Source organism: Melozone crissalis, unplaced genomic scaffold (assembly GCF_028551555.1).
Source record: "Melozone crissalis strain CALT ecotype California unplaced genomic scaffold, PUWL_Pcris_2 ptg000027l_1, whole genome shotgun sequence".
In the NCBI taxonomy this organism is placed as follows: Eukaryota; Metazoa; Chordata; class Aves; order Passeriformes; family Passerellidae; genus Melozone; species Melozone crissalis.
Window position 1 is genome coordinate 9,903,332 of NW_026535805.1, and position 18,452 is coordinate 9,921,783.

The 18,452-nt window shown below is 39.8% G+C and overlaps 2 protein-coding genes across 2 annotated transcripts in view; one reads left to right on the forward strand and one right to left on the reverse strand.

Moving 5' to 3' along the window:
- PIGF (phosphatidylinositol glycan anchor biosynthesis class F) overlaps positions 1-11,080 on the reverse strand; it is a 20,315-nt gene extending 9,235 nt beyond the window's left edge. Inside the window, exons 1-5 of the mRNA XM_054280206.1 lie at positions 11,039-11,080; positions 10,607-10,853; positions 8,863-8,954; positions 7,918-8,034; positions 3,300-3,408 (exon numbers count right to left, since the gene is read on the reverse strand). Coding sequence (XP_054136181.1) covers positions 3,300-3,408; positions 7,918-8,034; positions 8,863-8,954; positions 10,607-10,834 — 546 coding nt within the window. The 5' untranslated portion in view covers positions 10,835-10,853; positions 11,039-11,080. The remainder of the gene's footprint in view (positions 1-3,299; positions 3,409-7,917; positions 8,035-8,862; positions 8,955-10,606; positions 10,854-11,038) is intronic.
- A 23-nt stretch (positions 11,081-11,103) lies between these two features.
- On the forward strand, positions 11,104-17,620 carry CRIPT (CXXC repeat containing interactor of PDZ3 domain). The gene is made up of 5 exons (XM_054280208.1): positions 11,104-11,156; positions 12,590-12,655; positions 13,074-13,128; positions 13,769-13,872; positions 15,962-17,620. The coding sequence occupies exons 1-5, from the start codon at positions 11,141-11,143 to the stop codon at positions 16,024-16,026; spliced, it is 306 nt and encodes a 101-aa protein (XP_054136183.1). The 5' UTR covers positions 11,104-11,140; the 3' UTR covers positions 16,027-17,620.
- Positions 17,621-18,452: the final 832 nt, after the last annotated feature.

The following is an 18,452-nucleotide window of genomic DNA, read 5'->3' on the forward strand; positions in this document are numbered from 1 at the left end:
CTACAGATCAAAAAACCAATTGTTTACAGCACAAAGGCTAAAATACAAAAAGGAAAACAATCACTAATGAAACCTCTTTTTATCTCAGAAGCTGGTCTTGAGTTCAAAGACTAAGCTGCTCCATTTGAGTCCATTTTTGGACAGGAAAAGGGTAAATCCAAAACTGTAATCCTCAAGCTCTCTGTTTTTAGGCTAATACGAGAAACAGCTGATGTCAGAAGCACGACAGCTTAATACTTTACTCATGCAGATGTCTAGGAGTAATTTGGTTTTGACTGGGTTCTGATTACTTCTAAGTCACATTAAGGTCTACATTTCTTTCAGACCTTGCTTGGGACTTAATCTGTAGGTGCTCCCCTAAACATTCCAGCTGAAGTTCTGTGGAGTTCTATGCAAAACATTAGTCCTTGTATTTGGGGAATTAAAAATATTATTATTATTAATCCTGCAGCTGTATTATGTGGAGGTATTTTTATGTTCAGTAAGTGGTTAGGTCACTCAGGGGCAATCAGCACTAAAGATCATCTTCACAAAGTAAATAGTTATCTGCAAAAACAGCAGACTCTTTTATGAGGATCTTTCCTCTTTCCCCTGTATGAGGTTGAAGACAACACAGAAAGCACTTTTCCTCTTTTATTGTTATAGTGAAAGAATTCACTATGAGTTTCTGTAATCACCTGACATCAGGTAGCAAAAGGAATACTCAGGCAAAAAGGGGCTTTGTGCCAGTGCCCAATGAACTTCTGAAGAACATAAAAGTTTCCTGGTTCTGAAGATTTCTGAGACAGCCATGCAGCTACTACATGCAATACCTCGGTTGCTGAACCCATACTGTTCAGCAGGAAGAGAAAGACAAAAGACATCAGCTGTTGCATGAATTTGTGTTTCCCCAGAACCCGATTTACAATATTTCTCAATATATCTCTTGCCTGAGCTGGGCAAGCTGGGAAGCAGTGTTTCCTGGGCAAATACTGAAAATGCCTAGCCAGGACCCTGCCCCCACTTCTATGGTTTAGTGACCAATATTTAAGAGATCACCTTCACAAAAATATTAGATTATTAATAGGTCATTGAAAACTTCTGAGTGTTGTGAGCAGGATCCTTGGCAAGCTATTTTAAAGAGGTTGATTTCTGCCTTGAAGATCTGTTACAATTTTGGTGCTTCACTGTGTTGCTCTGCTGAAACAACTGGACTTGAAAAAACTACATTACATTTTAACAAGAACTTTTTTCATCTCCCCTAATACAGCAGATCTCAAAAACTTAGCCTTTAAAACTGCAGTTTCAGACTGTTGGAGTGGCAGCCTGCAGGACTGATAAGCAAACTCTCTACGGCTGCTCTTGAACTGCCCACATCATTAAAGATCAAGCAGGTCAGACTCAAAGTGGAACAAAAAATTTCTTCCCCCATCCCAATATTCAAAACTCTATAATGTGTAAGATAGAGAAGTGAGGATGGGAAAAATGAGGGGAAGGGAAAGAACAGCAGCAAATGCTCTAGATCTAGGCAAAAGATCTTTGATGTCGAACTTGAGTCATAAACTCTCCCCTGCTAACTTTGGTATCAGGAGTATGTCAGAAATGAGGGTGGAGAGGGTGAAGGAAAAGGGAAATTGCAGACATACAGGGAGCACTGGGGAGTATTCACACCCAGAAACAGCCAGTGACAAGTCTGAGTATCTGAAATTTCTGCAGATGCTTTGCTGTTCTGAGGAGTCATTTAGTATCATTTCAGATGTTTAAGTGTAGATTATAGAGCTAAATTTTCAGTCACGTTTGTCTTTTATTAACTTGGAAGACTTTTCAAACAGCAAAAGTTTTCAGACCATTATTAAACTTGTGTCTCCCACTATTGGAACATGTGGGAATGGATCAAAAGCTAAAAACTAACTCTACCTAAAGTATCTGTCTTCAGCTATTAGTGTCTTTGTTTTGTTACTCAGAGCCCCTTGACCTAAGTTTTCCTCATATCATTGGTGCATAAAAGGTGGAGGTTTTATATACAGCACATTAGTAAAGTCTGAGATTTTTGGGAATAAAACAACACCTGCCAGATGAGACATGCTATTTTAAAATCCCATCTGATTAAGGAAAAAGTGAGTGCCTCTCATCAGCACAGGGAAGCGAGAAAGACTTGGAAGGAGATTGCATTTCAGTGAATCCCTTGATTTTTGGGTTACATTCACGTCTGTCAACAATTAATTAATGTCAACACATACATATGCCAGATTGATGGTTAAATATCTAGCAAGAATAAACCAGGTGTTTTCAGGGAAGAAAATATTTTGCTTTAAATATTAACTTACTCCTCCATTATTTTTGACATACAAATTGTACTGTCTAACTACACTTCTGCAATGAAAGACTAATGGCATAAAGGCTGTGAGCTATTCACAGAAGACAAATTTTTTGTGCAGCTGTAAGCCACAGCATCCCTATAATATCACAGTGGAAAGTGTGCTGCCTGTTCAACTGATTTCTGGAAGAAACCTCTGAAACCATCTGCTGAAGAACAGGCCTGGTAGACACTACTCAGCCAAGAGTGAATGAGTTTGGTAACCAGACGAAGTTACAAAACACTGAGCACATGTAGGAAGAAGCTGTTACTAGTGCCATCATTTTATGGCAATTGCAGACTTCAGTTATGTTTAATTGAATCACTTCTCCATGCCAAAAAACATAGTAAGAAATTAGCATAAACATTGGAATTCATAAAGATAGAATTGCAATGCCAGCTTCACATTTCTTCTTGTTCAACTAAAAAGCTAATGTTTGCCTTCCTTTGAAATCACAAGTGTTTAGTACAGTGCTTTGGCTACACCATTTCCACAAACTGATCTAAATCCATTTAAAATACCTTCTGTTAGGTGCTTTTATGGAAGACGGGGGGAGCTAAAACCAGGAAAGCATTTCTTTCTCTACCTGTGAACAATAAAAGCTAGTAGACTGAAGGCAAACTTGAAGCCATCTTCATCATCTCCCATTTCTCCTCCAGCTTGTCTAGCTTCTTCTTATCCAAATCATTAGAGCTCTATTCCATTATAAAACTTGCATGCAACAGACACACACAAGCATGTAATAAAGAACCTATTTAACTGGAAGCAAAAATAATGCATTTTACTTCCTTACACCCTAAGCACAGATGTTTCCAAAGAGTTGTTAAAAGTTTGGCATAACTCTGTAGGAGCAGCTTATGACCAATTACAATACACGTGAACAGATTCAGAGCAATTTTGTGTAGTGTGCCTCTCCAGAAAATTAGTATTTTGTACCTTTATGGTAAGGGTGCAGATACTAACCTGCCAAGGTCGATCCCAGTCAAGAGGAATAGGAAATGCTCCAAACCAAGCTCCAAGTATACTGCACACAGAAGTAATCTGTAGACTGCTCTCCCATATGGACATAGCTCTGTAAAAAGTGTGTTGGAAGTTTTCAACAACAGCAGAAGTTACCATGGCAGAGAGTTAGATCAGATTTCTCCCCAAATTTTTGAGGCTACAAACAGACATAAAAATTCACATATTTGATAAATAGCATGCAGGTTTCTCCTAAAACATACAAACTGGAAGTAAAAATCTAAGTTGCATATTGTATCTATAATTACAATCTTTTAATACCACACTTTCAGGATTTGTTTTTCCTTGAGATGTTTACTGCAAAACCTAATTTATGTTACTTTGAAACACTACTAGACTAAACAAATAAATCTATCTTGATAGCTGTGTGCATTGCAGGGAGAGGCAGACATGGAAGTGTACTGTGGGACTGTACAGAATAGCACAAGCACAGTCACAGAGGACTCTGTGGTGTAGACATATTTGATGACTACAACAATTCAAAATTTAACACAGAGGTCCATTATGAGAATATTTCAAAACAAGTTTCCATCAACTGAAAAGAAACACTGCAAGTAAATGTAACTGCACATGGGAGCCCTTTGGTAGCAGTGCATCCAAGTTCAAGTACACTGGCTGCAGGATAACTTTTTTGCACACTAAAGAACTCTTACACAACCAGTCATGGCACACATTGTAAGAGATGTTAAATTACTTCAGTCTTCAGTTTATAGCCTTCTGCTACTGCTGATTTCAAAAGTTTTTGAAAAGCTGGATTTCTGTTAAACAGATGAGCACTTACTACCATCAATGCACCAACTGATCGCTCTGCTCAGGCCATGAACATTTGGGTACCAATTAAGAAAAGAGCAACAGAAGCTCAGAAGGCAGTAGAGCAGTTTCAGGACAGGAGAACCAGACTAGTAGAATCACTGCTCCAAATCAGTACAGCAGGAGAGCCGAGTTTAAAGTTTGCTACATCTCAGATTATAAATGTACACCTGTTAGCTTCAGCTAACGGAGGAAAAACAAAGAGCATTTTTCTAGCTCGAAGACTAGATGCACAGTAAACTCTGAACTTTGCATGTGCTGTTTAGGTTGGATGATATGAACACTTGGTTTTGAAGAGAATAAAATTTCTTTACTTCCAAGTACAGACTGCTGCACTTGCTATTGACCAAACAGCTCACAAATTTAAAGCGAACATTTTTCAATGTTTGCAGAAAAAAAATGTCTTGCAGACTACAGTACTGACAGTGCAAGGTTGACATTTTGAGCACAACTATTTCTTCTACAATCACATGAGCCCTTTAACTTTAAATACTCCAGTTCACAATCCTACCAGTTTGAGATTCTTTTTACTGAGAAGTCCTGATGTAACCGGAAAACTGTTTAGGAGTCTGCACACAGAAAATTCTTTTGAATTATTTTCAGAAGCTGAATAACTAAGCAGGGAGCTGCCAGGCAGAACAAGGAAGAGAACATTCACAACAACCTTAAAGCAGCAAAAGAGACAACAGAATACACCAAGGACTGACTGAGGTACAGTTATACCTCACAAGATATCTTGTGTGTGTGGCAGATTCACCAGAGACTGCTGTACCATATGGAGAGATCAGACCGAGTTCCAAATGCAAAACAACAGAATTAGCAAGGCACGGTGCCCAAGTGAAAAACAGCCATTGGCAGTTTGGCAACTATTTCAGCTGCTAATTGAACCCCTCTGCAGCAGGGACTGGCTACCCAAAGGCAACCTGACTTGTCCTCCAGCATCATCCTGAAGGAGCAATCACTTTTTTAAGTCATTACTTAAGTACTCACTTTTCTTCTTGGAATGACTGACACTTACTGGGATTTTTGAAGCTATTATTTAAACCATGACATAAACTCCTCATTTGCATAAGACTACCGACTGCAGCAATGTCTATAAACTTTGCATTTTCCATATTTCTTTCATTTAAACTAAGATAATCCTGCAGACAAAAGTAGCAATGATTAAGATAATAAACGAACACTAGTGTCAGAAAGGTCCTTAAAAGCCTAAAGTAATTATTTAACCCCTTTAAATAACATAGTACATTCAGTTCCACATCAAATAATGTTTGAATTAAGAGGTTAGCTGACAAAATAATCTCTTGAGACAGCTCCTTCATAGACAAGATTTGGAATTCTTGGCTGTAGTAGGACTAAATACTAAGGAGCCCTTGGCGTGTGATGATGGCCCTACATTTACAAGGGGCATTTAATGTCTGTAAGAGTATGTAGTTCACAAACAAAGTGATAAAATAGGCATAATGAAAACAGGAAGAAGTCCTAATGATGTGGTTTTTTTACTATTTTTTGGCAACATCCAAATAAGATCTCTTTTCTACCCTGATTACACCTTATAATTGCTACTATAATTTCAACACAATTTCTCAGAGCAGTGATTTGAAACAAACAGTCTCCAAGAGGAGAGAGAGGAAAAACCCCAAAAAACTGGTTTCTTAAAGACTGTTATGCAGGAGGCTATTTCAGCTAAGTTACTGAAACACCATTTAAATAACAGCCACATGCTGCCACGAATGCTGATAACCCTTTCTGCAGCTCTTGCTTCCCTGTAACCGCTCACAGCAGCACATGACAGAGAATGAGCAGTGCCATGACCCTGACATCAGTCACAACTCCCGATGTCAGAGTAAGGAGCCCAGAGATGCTGGCGTGGGCTCACTCCTTCCCAAAGGCAGAATTAGTGAAAAGGGCCCTATTTATAGCTAACTAAGAATGGAAGGGTTTGTCATGTAGAATACACAGACTGTTTCTCACACATTCTATGTGCACATAGGCTTAAGGTTACTTAATTCTAAACTGCACTCAGGTACTTAAAAACAATTTTTTTTCCATACTAAGCTATACACCTAATCAGACATTCAAGCTAACTGATCCAGTGCAATTCAATTCCCTAAATTCTGCTTTCAAGGAAAGCAGCTCTGTTGATTTCACCTAACCATCCTTTTCTTTCATTTAACCAGTCCCACCTCATTCCACATGGTTAAGTTAGAGACAACCTTTTAATGCATCATGTCTACACTCATCTCATGCCCAAATCTAAGATGTTCCAATTTCAAATGAAAAAACACAGGATTATTTTTAAATAATGCAGCTTGCTTTTGTAAGCAAGCTTAAAATTATTTAAATAATTGTAGCAGCTTGCTACAATCCATAAAAAACCCTGCTACAATATTTCTTTGTAGTGTATATTCACTAAAAGTGTAAACAAACATCATTAATAATAAACATTTTTCTCACATAATGTCACATGGCTCACTAGTAAGAAGTACTGACAAATCCTCACAGCTAAAGTGTCAAAACAAGACAACTGCTTCCCATGCAATGACTGTGCTGAAATTGTGTTAAGATCTAGACTAGGAAAGAAAGAAATCAACAGGCATTCAAAATCTACCTGGCACAAAGACAGACTGATATTGTCATAAATCTGTTCAATTCAGCTGTTAATTCAGATGCAAAACCTCCAAAGATGACCAAGTGAATCAGCAAAGATTTATTTTGGCTAAATGACTCCTTGCTTTTATTACAGTATATTTACACTTCCACTGAAAAAAACAAGTGTAAATGACTTGAATAAGGATTCAAGATATTTTTCAGTGCATTGAGAACTGAGATAAACCAAAATTTAATACCTGAAAGTAGCATTAAAGTCTCCTCCTCTAAAGGAGTGCAAACCAAAAATAATTCCATAGGTTAGCAGTGTAATACAACCTTTTGCTGTCTTCTGAGATGAGACTTCACCATTACAAACTATTAAAAGGGAATGAATACTAAAATCTCATTGAATCTCAAGCATATGTGAAGCCTCTTTATGTTTCAGTGTTCCATTCTTTCAACCTGCTATTATTTATGGAATGACAAAAGGCAGAAGAAATGGAAATCTTCGGAAAAATACATTATCCTTGATAGACGCTATTGCCATGGCTGCGACTGGAGGTGAAAATGTGGTTAGAAGGCTTGTTTTACTTTAAACATACTCCTGAAAATATTAATCCTTGAAAACTCTGACACTGAAAATAGCTTCCTTTGAAATTGAAAAAAGAGCATGGGTTAATATCACATAATTAAGAACAGAGCAAGTTATGTGTAATTTTCAGTATTGTACTCAAGTTTAAAACAGTGCTTGTTTTGACTTCCTATTCCTACTTTAAAAGTCGTATTTCCGAAGGTACTACTGGATCGTGTGCAAGATTCCCCATGCACAGCTCAGTGTCAGGTCTCCCCTTTATTTGACAACCATCATATACAACTGCACAATGTTTTTAGTTCTGTAGAATATGGGCTGGAAACTTTACTTCCTTCTCACAAAGTGAGATTTAGCATCTGAGCACCAAAAATAAAAAGCCGTTTTTCTGAATCAGTGTCTCCAAATAAATCTTTCTTTGTCAGAAAAGCTTCCATATGTCTGTAACCACAAATACAAAAACCACCCAAGATGTTTTCTTTTCTTTACAAAAATTCCATTACATATTTTTACACCAATTCTGTCAGTTTCTATTCAGAGAAATATCACAAACTTTAGATTAGGACTTACCCATTTTTACTAAATACCCGTATCCATGCCTGTATGTTTGGTCCCAGCAAACACAAGCATTGTAAAGTAGTAAATGTAGACAGAAGAACTGCAAACAAAAATGTCTCAGTCACTAACCTACAAAAAGAAAAAGAATATTACAAAATTAAGTGAGGTGGTTGCTAATGTTCTAAAAGTTTCAAGATTTAGGAAGAAAAAAGCCCCTCTAACTCAACTTGTGAAAGCACGTGTGCTTTCTTAAACCTCATATTAAAGAATAAAATATTTTCTTCTTACTCTGTAGAATAGTAAAGGAAGCTGGAAAGAGTTCTGCTGTTATCTCAAGAGTGAGATGTAGCAATTTTTAAAAAACCACAGGTGTACTTCACATAGATCATTAGTTCTAAATTGAAGTGTGCTAGGACACTCACTCCATTATTCCATTTATTTCTCCAGTTGTGACAGCAACCATGACACTAAACTACATGAAACAATTGTTAGCCAACTACTTAGTGTATCTCTCAACACCCAGGTTGCTTCACACTTCTTTCTTTAAACTTTCATAACAGTTAGAACACTAATATCAAAAGGATGAAAAATAGGCAAGATGTGTGGTTTAGAATCATATAGGGAAAATGACTAAATGAAACTCCAAAAAGTGTTTGTGTCCACATGTTCACCATAAAAATTAAAGTAAACAGTTGTTTGTAACCGTGTTACAATTTTTATTTACAGAACTCTCATTTAAGAGCTGGCTTCCAAAAAAACAACTGAACAAGCAAACAAAAAAAAACCCAAAACAACCCAAAACCAAGAGAAAGCTGAAACAGCCACCCTTCTTCCCCCACCTAGGAGCTGATCCCTTAACTTCCAGTGTACCAGAAAATTCCCAAGTACTTATACCAACACCTGAAAGGAGAGCTGCCCCTTAGAATATTTAGAGAAAGAGAGGGTCTTCTGACTTACTCTATGAGAGGTGCTCCATAAAGAACAATAATCGCATGAAACAGTATGCAAGACATGAAAAAGTATATACAGCATTTTAGAAATCTGGATATCTAAAAAAGAGCAATGAGGTATCAGAACAATGCTTCAAACCAGAACATAAGTAACACACACAGTCTATATCTTATCAAGAGCATGGTACTCTGATTACTTCTTTCATTGCAGCTGCAGCACAATATAATAGCATGGCACATTTCAAAACAGTTTTCTATATATTAATACTTTAAATAAATAATTAAAAAACATCACACTCTACCTACAATTGTTTTTTTGTGCATCCCATTAAGCAGGGCAAACACACAAAAAATATAACCAGGAATTACAAGATAACCATAAGTAATTTTATTGGACATTTTTACACTTCTGTTTTACATCTGACTGTCATATCCATTCATTAAAAGGCAACTCTCACAAAAAGTGAAAAAAAATTTAAAAGCAAGAAAACACACAATATAAAAAAGTCTGCTATGTAAAGAATCAAAATTACATTAACTAAAACTACATGGCATCTCTTGAACTTGGCATCTTAAATTCTGAATATATTTGAGAAATATCCTTAACTTTCTATAAGTCTGCAAAACACATAATATTCAATGAACTTAAACGAGTTTCTGGGTACTCACTATATCATGTAGAAGCACAAACACTTGATAAACAGTTCTGGTAAGGTCTGTTCTGATCAGGTCACCAATGCAAAATCCGTAACTTTCCTTGAACCCTTATTTTTCTACATTTATTCCTTTCTATATTTATTTCCTGGGATGAAATCTCACCTAGAACATGAAGTCTGCTTCATTTTCAAATCACAGATGGTTAAAACACTTGCTTCCTTCCCATCATGGTTTTGTGCGTTTCACATCCTCCTAAGTCAGCAAAACTACACAGGAGCTTTGCACACAAAGATATGCTGGCAGGGATGATTACTTAAATGCTTAAAAACCACCTCAGAGCATTACATCTTGCCTGGCTCAGCAAGTCAGAAGTAGAAGACTATTACCCCGACTTCAAAACTCTGGGGAATTCCCTCCCTGCTGGGTAAGTCATGTGCTGCTCCAAAATCACTCTGTTCCAAAGTTTTTCATTGGGATTCATATCTTTAATGCTCCCCGCTGCAAACTGTAACTACAAAAAGTTTCTCCCAACTTTAGATTCTTCTGTATGCAAATTTCATCATTTCATCGTACAAGGAAATGCAGACATTTTAATACTTTTCCATATGATTTTTTCAGTTGTTGAAATGTAGCATAACATCTCTTTTGTGTCAGATTCTGACTTTTTTTTTCCCTTTTAAAGTTATTACAAACTTACAACTACACACCAGAAATGTGTGATGACATTTTTTCCTGATATATCCACTTATCAAGAAGATAAGCCAGGCCTGGACTGCAAAATGAGTTTTGAGCCATTTCATTTTGCCAGGTTTTGCCACCACACAAATTCTTGGGACTACAAACAACGCTGCACTGACAAGAAACAGGAAAGCACAGAATCACTCACCTGAACAGGTTATTTACAGGTAGAGAAAGTTTAACATCATGAAAATACTGAAAAATCTGTTTCAAAAGGTGCTGCACTCAACTCACTAATGGAAAATGAGACAAATCAAAAATTGTCTTCTTTCTCATTTGATTACTTCACAGAATTTGCTTCCCCTCTGTATTGCCTGGTAACAACTTAAGAATTTAAAAAAAATAAAAAATCTTACCTTGTGACCAAAGGAACGTCTCTTAGGAGACTGATTAGGTTTAAGGACTAAGTGCAAGATTATATTAAGGGTAGCGACACAAACAGAACAGACACACAGCCACGCGAGGTGCGTTCCCAGCACGCTGAATCCGTCCAGGACGAAAGCGGGGCCCAGCGTGGCCAGGACGATGGCCAGGGCGCAGAGCAGGTTGGCAGCCAGCAGCCTCCACACCTCCGCCTCCCTCATGGCGTCCGGGCAGCGGCACCTGCAACACACCGAGCCCCGCCCCGTCACCGCCGTGCCGGGACCGCATCCTCCCCGGCCGCGGCGCGCAGGGCAGAGCTCCGGGCCGGCCTGGGGGCCAAGGGGAGCACTTTGGGGCAGGAAACAGCGTTTGTTCAAAATAAAACCAAACCCCGCGCGGCCGCGGGCGCCGCTCCCGCCTCTTACCGCGGAAAGCGCGGCGCCGCCCGGCTGCGGAAGGCGGCGGGGCCCGGCCGGAGGCGCTTCCGGGGCGGTGCCGGAAGCGGCGGCGGCTGTGGAGGGGCCGCCATGGTGTGCGACAAGTGTGAGTACGGGGGTACGGGGGGCTCTGCCCAACCCGGCGGGCCCTGCCCTGCCCTGCCCGCGGGGATCCAGGGCTCCCCTGAGCGGAGCAGCCGGCGCGGGTCCCAGGCCGCTCAGGGCAGGCCGCGGGTGGCGGTTCCCGTCAGGGCCCTGTGTGAGCTGTCGTTCTCTCCTGTGAGAGCTGTCGTTCTCCGTTCTACGCCTGTGAGCGTAATTAAGTGCATAGTTTAAATTATTCTGTCCTGTATCAGCAATAGAGTGAGCGGCAGGACCGGGGAAGGGATTGCTCCGCTGTACTTGGCACTGGTGAGGCCACATCTCCAGTGCTGTGTTCAGTTCTGGGCCCCTCACTACAAAAAGGACGCTGAGGTGGCGGAGCAGGTCCATACGAGAGCAGCAGTGCTGGTGAAGGGTCTGGAGCATAAAGTTTGATGAGGAGCGGCCGAGGTTGTTGAGGTTGTTTAGTCTGGAGAGATGGAGGCTCAGGGATGGCCTTATGACCCTCTTCAACTCCCTGAAAGGAGGTTGCAGCCAGGTGGGGATCGGCCTCTTCTGCCGGGCAACAAGCCACAGGACAAGGTGACATTGTCTTGAACTGGGCCATGGGACATTTAGAATGGACATTGAGAAGAATTTCTTCCTAGTCATGGGGATGAGACATGGGAATGGGCTCCAGGAAGGTCCCGGGCTGCTCAGGGCGGGCCGCGGGTGGCGGTTGCCGGCAGGGCCCTGTGTGAGCTGTCGCTCTTCCCTATGTGAGCTGTTGTTCTCCATCTGTGGAGCGTATTAATGTGCATTGGTTAAATGATTTTGTCCTGTATCAGCAATAGCGTGAGCGGCAGGACCAGGGAAGAGATTGCCCCGCTGTACTTGGCACTGGTGAGGCCGCATCTCCAGTGCTGTGTTCAGTTCTGGGCCCCTCACTACAAAAAGGACGCTGAGGTGGCGGAGCAGGTCCATACGAGGGCAGCAGTGCTGGTGAAGGGTCTGGAGCATAAAGTTTGATGGGGAGCGGCCGAGGTTGTTGAGGTTGTTTAGTCTGGAGAGATGGAGGCTCAGGGATGGCCTTATGACCCTCTTCAACTCCCTGAAAGGAGATTGTAGCCAGGTGGGGATTGGCCTCTTCTGCCGGGCAACAAGCCACAGGACAAGGTGACATTGTCTTGAACTGGGCCATGGGACGTTTGGATTGGACATTGAGAATAACTTCTTCCTAGTCATGGGGATGAGACATGGGAATGGGCTCCAGGAAGGTGGTGGAGTCACTGTCCCTGAAGGTGCTTCAGGAGTGACTGGACATGGCACTCGGTGCCAAGGTCCAGTTACATGGTGGTGATTGGTCACAGGTTGGACTCGATGGATTCAGAGGGCTTTTCCCACTTAATTGACTCTGTGCTTCTGAGGTTTTTTCCTTTATAATGTTTCCTTATATAGGTGAGAAGAAGCTCGGAACGGTGATCACACCTGATACATGGAAAGATGGTGCAAGAAACACTACAGGTAACCTCAGCAAGGTTTAGCAGCTTGCTTTTGAGGTATTAGAAAGCCAGTTGGGCACCTGAGCTATGTTACCATCTTAAGAGCAAAACTTAATATTACGAATCAAGTTAAATATTAAGTCATGTACTTTCCCTCCCATGCTGATTTAATGCACTGGGAATTTATTTGTCCAGAACTCTTCAGTATTGAATTTGCCTGGTTTTGTTTTCTGTTTTTTTCCTTCTTGCATGGGAGGACAATACATAGAGTATTTAAATGGAGCATAAAGTGTTCTGTTACACTGTCCCCTAATGCTGTGCTGAATATTTTATCTGTCTTTGTGACTCTATTTGCATATGTGTAAAAGTTGTAAATGAAGATTTTTAAAGTATTCTTGGAAGGGGATAATTGATTTTGGTTGTTTTTTTTTTTTTTGTAGAAAGCGGTGGTCGTAAATTAAATGAAAACAAGGCATTGACCTCAAAGAAGGCAAGGTTAGTACTTAACACTGATTTTGGCTGAGAACATCAATTAGCAAACTAACTGATGTTTCCTGCATAGCTGGGCAACTACTTCAAACTTGTCCAAAATACACTTCATAAATTAAAATTGCAGGGATTATGGTATTTGATTTCTTGGTAAAAATATGTCCATACATATTTCATGGGTGATTTCTGCTCAGTCATAGAGTATTTTATTGCAGTTCTCACTGGAATTGCTAGGATTTCATGCTTTTGTAGGAGAGAAGCCAAGAATACTTATTTTCTGTGCTGAGATTGCCAGGATAATCTCTTGAGCATTTCCTTCATGTCTGCAGGACTTTCTGTTTGCAAGGGGTCAAGGAAGGTGTTTAAGTTCAAAGTCATGTAGTATCTTAATAAAAATAAACATTTTTAGTTCTGCTTTCATGAAGTTGTTGTCTGTGATGGAAGAAATGTCTCTTAATAGGGAAAGTGGGAGCTTTTCTGCATACTTTGTGTAGCCTATTAGAAATAATTATTGTATGTCCCTTTTCTAAATTACAGTTTTTGCTGGAGTTTCTGACTGCACCCTCTAGCTTAGACTTTTTAGGATGAGGCAGAAAAAAGACTTCATTTCAGGATGCATAAATAAAATATTTTTCCTTTTTCCCAGGTTTGATCCTTATGGAAAGAACAAATTTGCAATATGTCGGATTTGTAAGAGTTCTGTCCACCAGCCAGGGTCCCACTATTGTCAAGGATGTGCCTATAAAAAAGGTGAGTTTCACTGAGTGCCAAAATACCACAGTTTGGGTTGGGACAAGAGAGGAGGTACAACACTTAAATTTGTATTTATGAAGAGAAGTACAACACTTCAATTTGTATTTATTTATTAAGATGAGGTTTAATTGCTATCTTCAGCTACTGATAGGCAGGCACAGGGAACATGGAGTCAGACTCTTAGGTACACAGTAATGGAATAAGAAATAATGTACACAGGTTAGAATGTGGGAAGTTCTAATTATATACAAGGAAAGCAATTTTTGAGTCTGGGAGTGATCAAATACTCTGGTAGCAGGAACCATCAGAGGTTGTGGGATCTTTACAGCAGGTATTCAGAGAATGGCTTGAACAGTCCTGAGCCAGGACTGTTCTTTCTTATCCAAGTTGGCTGTTTTGAGTGGGGCATGACAAGAGACTGAAGGAGATACTTTTAAACCGTTGTCATTCTGTTATTCTGCTTCTTTTAGAATGTTTCTGGTGTCTGAAGCAGTACATTTGGAAATTTAATCTTGGCAATTGCTTAGAGAACTGTCATCTAACAAGTTTGATTTTCCTCAAAATCCCAAAAAACCCCTGGTCTTCTAAAACTCAGTTGCTTGTTGCAGTCTCTTTTCTGGTCCCTTCTCTCCTCCCCCATTTTTATAATAACTAAATCTAAAATTCCTGGATGGAAAAAAGCATCATGAAGTCAGTTACATGATTTAATGCTAAAGAGTTCTTATAGCATGAGGTGAACTGATTTTTAGGTGTAGAGCTACAGCTCACCAGCTTTGTTTATGAAATTAATTGTTCAATAAATATATGCTGTGTCACTGGTTTAGCAGCCTGCTGTAGGAATGTTGCCTGCTGAGTCCTCCCCAGACAGCTGCCTGAATCCCATACTGTAGAACCTTGTTCTCATTCTAAAATTTATGTCTGGTTTGGGTGGGCTTCAGGATTTGATCATTCTTTGTGTATCTTTCCAGGCTGAACCTGTTATCTTCATAAAATTAAGAACTTTTTTAATTGAGGTTCTAGCTCTGGCCATCAAAGATGTCATTAGGGCATACTTCTTGAAGCAAATGCAGTCATACAACTCAGTGCTTCAGCTTTTGCATATCTCTGAAATTGGGAGGCAATCTCAAGTTAATTAATCTCAGTTTAAACCTGAAGTCACTATTTAGTGGGCTGAATTTTGGTCTTCAGAGTAAATCATGTGCCATGTTCTCTGCTGTTCTCTTCCCTAATGGACTGCTAGAAGCATGTCCAGTCATGATGTCAGTATATGACACAACTTGGAGAAAGCAGCAGTAGATCAATTTTTTGTCTGCAGGTGAATGTTTGTGTGAATTGAGGTGTGGTCCTGCCAGATAAAAGACTTAGCACCTTTCTGCTTTGAAAGGAGAGGGAAAGATTGAGACAACCCACCCCTCTGCCAAACTTGTGTACATTTTGGTACTCTGGTCTTTTGACTTGACACTCTTAGAGTTTAGGACAAAGTACTTTGGGACATCAGTGTTCAGCACTTCAACTCTCAAGTATTCTTGGTGTTCATTGTTTTTCACTTCTGCTCTATAAATACCTTAATTCTATGAAAACATGTTCTGAACTTCCACAGTTCTCCAAAGCACCCCACCTGTGAATGCCCCATTTAGCAGTCAGTCTGTTGGTGATTGTGTTTTCTTAGTCGTGCTGCTCTCTGCCCATCTCAGGCCTCGTTTGTGTACAGGACTTAAAATGATTAACAGTACACCATTTCTACCTTTTGGTCAGAAGTGAGCCTTTCCTGGCTCTCTTCAGGCATTCCAGCAAATTATAGAGGCTTCCAGCAGTATTGTGAATGATAATGCTCTCAAAATAGAGCTTATTTTCTTCAGAGGAAGGATTACACACAGGCTGCACATATTAATTTGTATTAGAAGTTACAATATTACTTCTAAGTTTGTAGTATCTATTGAGAACATGTCTGAGAACAGATAGATTGTTACTGAGCTCATTTGAACAATTTCTTGAGAAAAATGCTTACAAAAACATAGTGACTGTGTTTTTGAGAAAAGATTTTAATAATTTTAAAATCATTGACACACTTTTTGTGTGCTTATAGGCATCTGCTCAATGTGTGGCAAGAAGGTCTTGGATACGAAGAACTACAAGCAAACATCTGTCTAATTGTACTGACTAGTCTTTTTCTGAACTTTACCTTCTGTGTCTTTGTACAGTAACTTTTCTCTAAAATGATTTGTGAATATTACTTTCTGGATGATAGTACTTGGAATGAGAGGTAAAGACAGCCTGCTTGCCTAAAATGTACATAGTATTTGATTATTGTTGTTTTAGCACTAATATTGACTGGTATTTAAAGGTAATGGCTTTCAGCAACCATTAGAGTTCAAAGGGAAGGAGAAGAAGCAAGTGGATGGGTTGAAACTAGATTGCCATCAGAGCAGAGATCTTTGAGATGAAGACTTTTTTTTTCCCAATCACAAGTCTTCTGCTTGTCTCATGGTCATGTTTTGTAGATGTATAAAATACGAACTTCCATCAACTCATTAAAGTATCTTCATTTAGTTGTATGCCTGTAAGTATTTATAATTATTTTAACCCCAAAGTATTGTGACTTTGTTCTTCAGATTTTAATGCAATTGTCCTGTTGTATTTTGTTTCTGCCTACAATATGGTCGGTTAAATCACAAATTGTTAAGCTAGTGAAATCTGGTGTGTTGCCCTGCCAGCAACCAAGCCCTACTGCTGCTCCCTCACTCTCCCACCATCAGGATTTAGGAGAGAATTGGAAGGGCAAAAGCCTGAAAATGTGGGATAGAGACAGTTTAATAGGGAAAACAAAAGAGAGAATTAATTCACTACTTCCCATGGGCAGTCAGGTGTTCAGCCATCTTCAGGAGAGCAGGGCCCCATCACCCATTATGGTTTCTTGGGAAGACAAACTGATCACTCAGAATGACCCCCTTGCCCCTTTTCCTCCCACTTTATCCACTGAGCATGGTGCCATATGGTCTGGAATGTCCCTTTGGTCAGCTGGGGTCACCTATCCTGGCTGTGTCTCCTCCCAGCCTCCCAGGCAGCCCCAGCTTCATTCCCATTGTGGCAGTGCAAAAGGCAGAAAAGGCCTTGACTCTGTGTAAGCCTGCTCAGCAATAACAAAAACATCTCTGTATTATCAACCCTGTGTTCAGCACAAATGCAGAACACAGCCCCAGTAACCCACTAACAATGAGGAAAATGAACTGCCCCCCATCCAACACCAGCACAGGCTTCAGGACTGATCAGCTATTCCCTTGTTAGCCCCCAAGGAGACTTTACATATGGTATCAGGTGGCCCAAGGCAATAAAATAATGAGCATCGATTTCTAAATATCTCAGTCTCATAATATTCTAAGGTAGTCTGTCTTTTAAATACTGGGTTTGAGTTCTGTGATGTAATTGCTTATATACATGTCAAATTTAAAAGATGAAAGCAGGCTGCCTGTTTTCCAGCTCTGGTTTGATACAAGGAGTCAGTCTCTGAACATGAGAGGCTGGCTGTGGCTCTGCAATTCTTTTGTCTTTTGCTTAGTTTCTACATATTAAACCAATTCCTGTTATGGAGCATAATAATTATTCCTCTGCATGTATTTTAAGAAAATTATTCATTCTTAATTCATGGTTAATTTTTAATTCATTTTTAATTTAGGGTGAAGAATTATTAATTCTTAATGCATGGTGAAGTTTTTACTAGACCTATTAAAGCGTTTACTCCCCTGCATCCTCCTCTTGGCAATTTCATGCTTCTGCAACTGTTTCAACTGTAACAGAAAAACTATCAATGAGAATTTCCCTATCAACAGATTCTGTTTTGGGTTCCTTTTTGTTCTCATATTATTACAGAGGAAACTACATGACTAATGGAAACTGAAAAAATTGCTGTTCCTACTGTAGGGCAAAATGAAGAACACTGGGCTTGCAGTTATCCTCTTTGTTGTTGCCTTCCTGCCATGCAGTTGCTGAAGAGGTAGTTATTTTTGGCATTTTATGTTTGCTGAGAAGCTTTGTCAGGATAGTGGAATGAGCTGGGCCTCCCCAAAGAGAGGAATGCTGCTGCTTTTTATTGCAAAAGCTTCTCCTACTGTAACAACTGCATGGAGATACATGGATTAGCTAGCTGGTGATAGCTTGGTGCTGGCCACTTGTTTCCAAACGCATCAAGGAATTCCCATATTAGTGTATATGACACATCCTTTATATGGGTGAGAGGAAAATGTCTGTAATTGGCTTCAAGTTTCACAGCAAATCTCGTCAGCAGTGTGTGTGACAATTTCAGGTGGCAGGTTCTCCAATAATCCCTGAACTCTTCACCCTTAATGGATATGTGCTGTAGGATTGCTTTTTGCTATTCTGTGAATAAAACTTCTCTTCCTAAAACTGGCCAATATCTCTATTTCAAAAGCATGGCATCACAATTCTTGATTGAATTGAATGTTTATTGCACTCCATAAATATTGGCATTGAATGAATTCCTCCTTTTGAAGGATGTGTTGAAGATTGAAGAACAACAGGAATTTAAATACTGTGATGCTTGGTTCGTATTTTTTTTTGTG